Source organism: Sminthopsis crassicaudata, chromosome 4 (genome assembly GCF_048593235.1).
Source record: "Sminthopsis crassicaudata isolate SCR6 chromosome 4, ASM4859323v1, whole genome shotgun sequence".
In the NCBI taxonomy this organism is placed as follows: Eukaryota; Metazoa; Chordata; class Mammalia; order Dasyuromorphia; family Dasyuridae; genus Sminthopsis; species Sminthopsis crassicaudata.
The window spans coordinates 371867282-371876633 of NC_133620.1; the positions used below are offsets into that span (position 1 = coordinate 371867282).

The following is a 9352-nucleotide window of genomic DNA, read 5'->3' on the forward strand; positions in this document are numbered from 1 at the left end:
TTGGGCCCAACGGAGGAGTATGATGAGAGGTACCCCTTCCTCCCAAAACCTAACCCTACTTCATTGCAAATGGCTGCGGGGGCGGGGGCAGGGGAATTACGGTTGTGAAAGAGGCACTTCAGAGTTTTTTCCATATGTTGATTAATTTTGCTGGATTTTCTTCTCTCCTTTTTATTCTTTGTTAAACAGAAAAATATAGATGGATGTAAAAACAAGAGATAAGAACAACAGTAAAAACGAATTTGAAACTCCAACAAAATAAATGAATTATGTCCCCTGTGTGCCTTGGAGAAAACTGGATCTACACTGCATCATATCTAGCCCCGTCCCATCCTCTAAATCTAAAACTACATTTCCCAGAAGCCCCAGTGTTCATGGCGAAAACGGGGACTTCCAAGGCGCCCCCTCGCGGGAGACGTCTTTTAGAGGATCTCGTTGGCTCCCGGCGGCCCTCGCGAGGGTTCCGGTCTCATTGAGTGCAGGAGATGGCCGGTGTTAGCTCTGCCGCAGTGTCGGGAGCTGGTACGCCTGTGGCCGGGCCCTCGGGCCGGGACCTGTTCGCGGAAGGGCTACTGGAGTTCCTACGGCCCGCCGTGCAGCAGCTCGACTCCCATGTGCACGCGGTTCGGTGCGAGCGGGGCGAGTTGGGCTTCTCCGGGGAGGTGGGAAAGGGGCGGGGTCTGTCCGGCGCGCTGGACCCCCGGGGCGGGATGGAAAGGGTGAGGATGGTTCGGCCTCGGGACCTCGGGGGCTGTGCGGCATGAGCGTGGGGTGGGGCTGGAGTCGGAGCCGGGGCGAGGCCGGCAGCAGCTCTGCCACGGTCTGCCCAGGCCAGGCCCTAGGGCGATGGGCGAGCTGGCGGAGACTGAGCGGGGCTGGGCCTTAATCCCCGTTGCAGGGAGAGTCAAGTGGAGCTGCGAGAACAGATCGACAATTTGGCCACAGGTAAGCGGACGCCCCCGAGACTTTTTTACCCCCAATCCGTGTTAGAATGTCATGTGCCCCATTTCCTGGCCCTCAAGACCGGCACTACCTCCTGATCCACCCCCCAGAGCACTGTGGGAAGGTTACCAGTCTGCCTCAGAGGAGCCTCCCCAGCTGTGCCCCCTTTGCTCTTCAGAACTCTGCAGAATCAATGAAGACCAGAAGGTGGCTTTGGACCTAGATCCCTATGTGAAGAAGCTCCTCAATGCCAGGAGACGGGTGGTTTTGGTGAATAACATCCTACAGAATGCTCAGGTAAGGGAATCCCAGGACACCCACTTTTTGGTTTTCCATCATAGTTTTGCCACATCCTTAGTTGCTTGTCACCTCCAAGTTATTGAAGAGGTGGCAGTTTTCTAAACTATTAAAAGCAGTCAAAATTTTTAAATCTTTTACAGATGGGAAAACTGTGTTCCTGTGAATTCAAATCTGCTGATTTCAAAGACAATGGAATAGGCCTGGTTCAGGCCTATTAATTCATCAGTGTAGAGGGGAAAAGTCTTCCACAAATAAAGAGCAGCATTTCACTTGTAACTTAGAATCTAAATTACATGGGGTTACTTAGTTTTTTCTGGTCATCTAGCTTATGTTAAGTAGGATTTGAATCTTTGTGGGGAACATCTTTTTGACTTTGAGGTCATGCCCAAAATAATTATGGAAGTTTTTAAGATGTCCAGTGCCAAACTTAGCTTGACCTTGTGAACAATTAGGTGAAGCAAAGATCTTTTAGGAAGATTTGAATGTTGGGTCCTTCAAACCCTGCTGCCAGAACTCAAGTTTTTTCCTTCTTTCAGGAGCGGTTGAGACGGTTGAATCACAGTGTTGCCAAGGAGAACATTCGACGGCGGGCCATGCTAGAGTCTGGGGGCTACCCTTCTGGTTCCCCAAGCAAATAATGCTTCTCAGAAGTTGAACCAGAAGACATCCCTGCTAATTGCCCTGCTTCAAACTTTAGACTTCAACTGTGATTCTAGAAGACACTGAATCTGTACTGACTTGGAGCACTTGGAGCTAGGTTAACCATTTAGATTGGAACCCCAGAAGTAGCCCCTTGACTAAATTCTGGTTGAAAAGGTTCCATGAGAATCAGTGGATAAGTATTCTTGTTTCTAAAGAGCTATTTATAAAGAATGCAAACTTATAAATGGAAAAGCTGCATACTCCAGCACCCTGAACCAATGAATGACCCTGAGCGGCACTGTTCCTCCTGGGTGCTAAGTTGCTAGTCCCTGAACAGCTTCCCTCATAGTCATTTACTCTTGCTTGCACTGAGGTTTGAGGGGGAAGGATCTTGGTGAGGAAGCCTTGCCCATCTTTCTATTGATTGCACTAGCTTTCAGCTGCCATAGTAGTATTTCTATAATTGTATAATTCAATAAATATTAGAATATTAATGCTGTAATATTGTATTTAGGTTTACTCCAGGATAAATTTAAGTTTTTGAAGATATTTTCTGTGCCTCTCCCTTTAGAATCAGTCAAATTTCCAATCATTACTGTACGTTTGCCTGGAATGGACTAAGGAAAAGAGAAAAGGGGAGTGTTACAATGGATTAGAATCTCTTTCTCCAAGCTATAATTTGGCAAGAAGCCTCTAAAGTAAATATCAAAAACAAGCAAAGAGGGAAGTTCCAACAGTGTCAGCTGCAGGAAGGAAAAGAATCTTAGAAGGAAATACTTTTTAATAGTTTCTAAATAAAAAACAAACAAATAACTTTCAGACACTAACAGTTCACGATAATTTCAACAAAAAAATTCTGGAAGATTTTGGTCTTTGTGGGATTTCCAGAGTTGGTGGTTCTGTGGAGGGATTAGGGGTATGTGTTAATCTATAAAAGAACAAAATGCAGGAAGGCTGATACCTTCCTTTTTGTGGCAGAGGCCACAAATGTGAGACTCCTGTCTCTGAGTCAAAGGAGCATCATTAAATCACCTACAAGACAATGCTTCTTTCTCCACAGCTTCCAGAGGTTTTGCAGCCTTATTTTTTCTTCCCATGATCCCCTCACACAGGGCACTACCAGGCTCTACAGGGGATGCCTGTTCAGACCTTGCCTTTGGCAGAAGACAAAAAACCAGAAGAAATCACTCTTGAGTCTCCATGCTTTCTTCTTCCTCTCCTTGAGGTGGCTCCTCTGCATTCTCCTCCTCTTCTTCACCTTCCTTCTTTTCTGGAGGCTTCTCATATGCCTTTTCAGAAGGTGTCACTATCACCCCATCCCAGGTAGACATTTCTGAGGCAAGATCTAAAAAGAAAAGAGATAGAATTAAGACCACCTCAGGAAGCTGAGTGTGGGAAATCTGCTTTGTTCTGAGAGAGAATGTTATACCCTTTTGTAAGACACTGGCAATTATATATGGATGTTTCCTCAAAAACCTATTTGCCATCCAAACTCAGTAAGAAGTACTTAGCTCTAATATACACTTACAACTGGCATCACCCTCCTGGCCAAGAATCTTCCTATATCCTCCATGCGACAAGATCCGAACCAAGGTCTGAGCCGTATAGCATACCATGTCCTGAATGGAACAAAAATAAAGTTCAATCAAAAGATGCTTGCCAGGGTAGAGTGAGCTTGAAGCCACAGCTGAAGTCTGCTTCAGTGATTCCACTGGCTCCTTTAATTCCCCTAAATTTAGTCAGGGGCTAAGGGCCAAGGTTCCACAAATTTTCTATTTTCATTACCTGTTGTTCCAGGGTCATGACTGTGTGTACTCGGAAGTTACCACTTTCACAGGGGTCAGTAATCCCTACTGAACCAGGAAGAAACAACCCAGCAGCCAGAATCTGAAGGCATCGCCTAAGATATAAGGGGGCAAGTGGTAAAGGTCAGAAAAGATAGGTCATTACTCATTCTAAGGAAATCAGGATAGTTTCTGGGAGCATGCTCTGTACCTGTAAGCCACATTGAGGGCTAAGGGCTGCCTGGTAGGATTGTTCATTACAGCATAGTGGCCCTGGAAAAGAGAAAACATTTGCTAGGAAGAATTTAAGAGACCAAACTGACAAATTTCCATTCAAACTTGCCTAAAGTCATCATAGTATAGTTAGGTGAGACAAATGATGAGCAGAATCTTTCTCAAACAAATATTGTTTCTAGGTAGCTATACCTTGAAAACAAGAACTCCTTAAGTCCATTCTGTCCACAATACTATCAACAATGGATCATAATTTTATTTGTCCGTAGTCTAACTTTTAAGTCTTTACTAATTTTCTGAGATTTGGATAGCTTTCAAATTACTTTTAATAAATACACAAACTTCAGCCATCACCTTTGTTGTTCCCTATTCCCTTTTGAGTCAAGTTCAAATTCCAAAGCTCCATCATCTGATAACACCCCACATTTGTAGTCTCCTTTCATGTTATGTCCATACTTTCTAGCCTAGCCTACCACAAACACTCCTGAAAACACTATGTTCATTCTTTAATTTTGCTTAGGCTGTAGTTCTCTGTGCCAGGAATACATTTGTTTTTGCAATATTTAAATTCTTAGTTCCAAATTCTATTCCTTCTTCCACCCATTACTCATTCCTCTAAAATGTACATCACACCATATATTATAGCTCTGAGCTGGTATCATTTTCCTATTACAGCTAAGTTCTATGAGGGGAGGTACTGTCTTGCATATGATAAATATCTACCATTTATATAACCCTTAGGCCATTGCAAAAATGCTTTAAATTAATACATACATGATCACATTTGATCTCAATGACAACTCCATAAGGTATGTACATTGTTATCACCATTTTACAAATGAGGAAACTGATTAAGGGAGTAAAATGACGTGATAAAAATCACAGAATATATGATAGCAAACAAACTGATCTTCCCAACACTCTTAACCAGTATGTATAAATAAATTTAACTGCCCCTTCCTTTACCTACCAAAAGGTCAAGGATCCAAGGTGTGAGAGGTTCAAAGCCTGGGAATCGAATCCTCAAATCTTTCAATAGACGGATGAGAACTTTCACACTAAGGGGGAAAGAAACCCTACATCAGAAGGGCTAATATATTGAACCCAAATCTTTTAAATGCTAGACACAATATTCAAGAGTTAACTACCAGAAGTCTCATTTTTCTTATGTTGCAAAAAAAGTAAAAATGACAAATGCCCAGAGTTGATTTCAGGGATATCTACTATCCCTCACATCCCCTGTATCATTACTGATATAAAAAAATGACAAAAGGATTGAAGTAACCTCATTAAATAGGTAACTTACGTAGACTGAGAAGCATTCTCTTCAAACCAGCGAGCATGCCGAATGGCCGCCAAGGCACTCTGCAGAACCTTGATGTCCACTGGGAAAGAAACAGAAGGGTCTTAAATAAACACAGTGTCTTATAAGCAAACTAATTCCACTGCCACAAAACTTAAAGTCACTGGGGAAAGGAAGGGCATCTCAAACTTGCTCCATCCTTGATTTCTCAATCTAGGGAACAGAACAGCTACTCTACTCTTTTTAAGTTATAAACTTTCCCAAAGATTTCCTTTATTACTTTTTCTATTCAGTCTTTGAACCACTCATACAAATTCTCACTTCTAAAATATTCCCAATGGATAGGTATAGCTGCTCAAGATTTACAAAGGCCATGTAAGAAGACATGTAAGAAATCCAGTGACCTCTTCAGTCACAAGGTAAGTCAAACACAACTAAAGAGAATATAATATCAAGTCTGCTGAATAGCAAACAGCGAGCTCAGCTGTACTCAATGCTTCTAGGTCACAACACAAAACTCCCTGGCCAAGGATCTTGACTTACAATGTAGTTCTGGGTCCAGCTTTCGAAGATTAGGTGGCACTGTTGTTATAAGGATCTTCACAGTGGCGTCAGCAGAGCTGATCTCAAAACCAGTTTCATTGGTCAGCATAGTCAAAACTGAAGAAACAAAACAAGTGAAAGTCTATCAGATGGGCAAGGTTTTAGAGGAGAGGATAATGGGAGTGGGAAAAAGTCATCTTTTCAAGTAATTCTGTAGGAAAGTTCAGAATGAGAAGTGATAACAAACAGCTTGAAGTTGGTTGAACCAGGGAACCAATTTTCACAGCTCTGGTGGTTTTGTATGCCTAATCTGAATGATTTGTACATGCATTCCATATAAGGCTTAGCACCAATGAGAATTCAATATATATTCTGTAATAAGGCCAAACCTTCTGCAGGATCCTGTGCTCTAAGACTCTCCACCACTTTGTTCCCCAAGGCTGCAACAGCTTCCACTACACAAAAGGAAAAGGAGAAAATAAATAACCTTCTAATACCAGTACCTGTTATTTCTACAGATCGCTTAGTACCTTATTTATACATCATGCCTAGAAAACAAAGCATAAGCAAGCATTATCTTTAATGCTGACAAGAAAATAAATTCACAGCTCAAAACATTCCAGCTTCCAGTACTTCTAACAATACTCAGCTGTTTCCCAAATTCTATTCCCATTTCCAAGTTTTCTACTTTTTTTTTCAGCTAACATCAGTCACAACATTCCTGATATACTCTAGTCTTCTTTCAAATTAAATAATCACAACTTCCTTTTCCCCTCCAACCTCTCCAGATCCCTTTTCTTCCCCAAAGTATCTCTTCTTTTTTTTTTCCCTGACGCTGGGGTTAAGTGACTTGCCCAGGGTCACACAGCTAGGAAGTGTTAAGTGTCTGAGACCAGATTTGAACTCTGGTCCTCCTGAATTCAGGGCTGGTGCTCTATCCACTGTACCACCTAACTGCCCCCCCCCAAAGTTGCAAACCCAATCCCAGCTGGTTCCCAGGACCAAGAAGCCTGTCACCCACATGTTGGAAGGATCTTCAGGATCACTACCAGATCAGCCACGTTATGCCCTGTGGTCATTGTCCCTTTCTTGTAAGATCCTACTTGCCGAACCTCTTCAATTTGCTATTGGAAAGAGGAGAGGGGTTAATATCAAAAGAGAGAAAAAGAACTATTAAAACAATAAAAGTATAAATAAAGAGGAGAAAAAGGTCTAATTTAACATTTTTGGTTTTTTTTTTTTTTTTTAACACAGTATTATGTTATACATAGTATATCTTAATCTTGCTCATAATGGGTCATATAATATCTTAAAACAAAAAAAGTATCCATGTTATAAATAAAAATTATATTTAAACCCCATATATTACAGATAACCTGTAACAATACTATTCATCCTATCAATCAATACAAAGCATAGTAAAGAGATTCCATTGTATTTTTCTTAGAGACAGCTAGGTGATATAAATGACTAGCAGTGAACTTGAAATCAGGAAATCTGAGTTTAAATTCCACTTCAGACGCTTACTAGCTGTGTGACCTTCGACAAATCACTTTAAAATATCTTAGCTTCAGTTTCCATATTTAATAATGTCACCTACTACTGTTGTGATCAAATGAGGTAACATATGTAACATACCATATAAAAGCTAGATGTAAGGTCAAAGGAAATTGTCACGGATTTAAAGCTATCTTCTTCTTGGGACTCACAAAAACTTACCACTTCAAAGGTTCCAGGAGCCACAATCAAGTTGTCAATAACATTGTTGATTTTTGTTACCAGAGAAAGAATGGATGCCTGATAAACAACATAAAATATAAAAACTCAATGTTAAAAAAAAACAAAAACACCAAAAGTGTGTCAACAGCACCTGAACAGATGAATTAAACATGAGTTGTACAACCCCAGGTATCAGGACTTGAAAAATACTTGTTACTCTAGGATCTGATCAAGACTCAATTGTTATTGAAGATATAGCAATTTCAGTTTGGCTGGACTACAGAGTGCAAGGAGAGTAATGTATTATTTTAAAAGCTAAAAAGAACTTTTTATATATATATGTTTGATTCTGTACAGGCAATAGAAAATTACTGAGTAGGGAAGAAATATAGTTGGACCTACACTTTAGGAAAATAAAATTCACTTCTTTTTTCTCAGCATCTTCTTCCACCCAAAATGAGAGAGCTGAGGAACAACCAAGGATAAGTCTGCAACTATTCCCAACACCAGCTTCAACTATTTGTAATAAACTATAAGGGAAAGCACTGAGAAGATCTATAGAACAAACCTGTTCAGCAGAGTTGGGAGCAAGGTCCTGATTCCTCTTCAGCAAAGCCTCACTGAAGGTGGTTTCATCAGGTGCAGGCTTCACTCTGGGGAAGGCCATTTCACACTGAGCCAGAAAGTTGTTGAAATAAAATTAATCACAACAATTGCTACAACAAATAACACATAACAAAAAGTGCTGGAAAAGAGTTAACTATATTTTTACCAGACATCCAAAAGAAATAAAAGCAGTAAAATTCTATAGTAATAATTTATATATAGTCAACAATCTCTACCTTCCAAAATATCCTCACATCTCATTGATAGATCATCAACAAAAAGAAAACTTAAAGTGTCCACAAAGGCAAAAACAAAAGTGATCATGAATTTTGGCCAATAGTTGCTAAGGTGATACCTCCTCATCCTACACAGTCTTTTTCTGTGTAAAAGAAAATACAAGTGGACCTCAAACTCTTCTCCCAAACTATCTTTCTGCCCAAATGAACTTGATATTATACATCAGAAACCCAAGTTAACTCAAAGTACCAAACTCACCACATAGAAATCAAATGGGATGTGTGGCACAAATGGCCTGAACCTTAAAAAAAAAAAAAAAAAAAAAAAAAAAAAAAGTCATTTCCCATAACTAGAAGTACTGGATTTTCTAACACATCTGCAAAAAGAAAGTATATGTAAAATAAAGAAAGCACCAAAAAAAGGAATTTTTTAAATAAGAAAAAAACTCATTTTTGTTATCCAGTAAAAGATAAGGCTATCCCTTTATCATGACCTAATATATCCACACTTGAACCAAGTTCTACATATTTTCAAAAAAACAAACAAACAAAACTCAAGTATTAAGAATACAGAACTTAAGATTCTTAATTTCCATATGTCATTTATAGAACATTATTCTGATAAGATTAAAACATTAAATGCTCAGAGCATTGGTAATACTGTGTGAAGACTTAATAAGCCATATTAAAAATTTATACTATCTTCACACCCACTCACTCACATGAGCTCGTAGTTTCCAGGATACATATTATCATCCACATGTAGTAAATGAGCTAACATCTTTATAGCCACTAGAAATCTGCCCTGAACTGGCAAAAAGGTCATCTGAGGTATATCTCTCAGTACGGTGGAAATGAAACAAAAATCAACTCTTTACAGGAACAATTCAACAAATATTAACCATGTATGTAAGATACTATACTAGCCACCTCTTAAATCATCCCTGCCTTTAAATATCTGATAGTCTCAATAGGGAAGTGAGGTGGTAGGGAAGAGAATGTTGACATGTGCACAAGCAAAATCAAAAACCATTATCAAGAGA

General features: G+C 39.9%; 2 protein-coding genes across 3 annotated transcripts in view; one reads left to right on the forward strand and one right to left on the reverse strand.

Moving 5' to 3' along the window:
- The first annotated feature begins 438 nt into the window (after nt 1-438).
- On the forward strand, nt 439-2711 carry SNAPIN (SNAP associated protein). Its single transcript, XM_074262133.1, has 4 exons — nt 439-628; nt 899-945; nt 1121-1239; nt 1779-2711. The coding sequence occupies exons 1-4, from the start codon at nt 486-488 to the stop codon at nt 1878-1880; spliced, it is 411 nt and encodes a 136-aa protein (XP_074118234.1). The 5' UTR covers nt 439-485; the 3' UTR covers nt 1881-2711.
- ILF2 (interleukin enhancer binding factor 2) overlaps nt 2648-9352 on the reverse strand; it is an 8534-nt gene continuing 1829 nt past the window's right edge. The window contains exons 3-14 of one of the 2 annotated variants that reach the window (XM_074262131.1): nt 8569-8611; nt 8036-8140; nt 7468-7545; nt 6770-6872; nt 6138-6203; nt 5749-5865; nt 5209-5287; nt 4873-4960; nt 3880-3941; nt 3670-3784; nt 3413-3503; nt 2648-3229 (exon numbers count right to left, since the gene is read on the reverse strand). In XM_074262131.1, the coding sequence (XP_074118232.1) occupies nt 3069-3229; nt 3413-3503; nt 3670-3784; nt 3880-3941; nt 4873-4960; nt 5209-5287; nt 5749-5865; nt 6138-6203; nt 6770-6872; nt 7468-7545; nt 8036-8140; nt 8569-8611 (1108 nt within the window). In that variant the 3' untranslated portion in view covers nt 2648-3068. The remainder of the gene's footprint in view (nt 3230-3412; nt 3504-3669; nt 3785-3879; nt 3942-4872; nt 4961-5208; nt 5288-5748; nt 5866-6137; nt 6204-6769; nt 6873-7467; nt 7546-8035; nt 8141-8568; nt 8612-9352) is intronic. The other variant, XM_074262132.1, reaches the window with a different exon arrangement.

Bases quoted from the DNA above. Each gene is read 5' to 3' on its own strand.
- SNAPIN (XM_074262133.1), top strand. From the start codon at position 486: ATGGCCGGTGTTAGCTCTGCCGCAGTGTCGGGAGCTGGTACGCCTGTG. The intron at 629-898 runs GTGCGAGCGGGG...TCCCCGTTGCAG, and splicing joins TCCCATGTGCACGCGGTTCG to GGAGAGTCAAGTGGAGCTGC. The intron at 1,240-1,778 runs GTAAGGGAATCC...TCCTTCTTTCAG, and splicing joins ACATCCTACAGAATGCTCAG to GAGCGGTTGAGACGGTTGAA.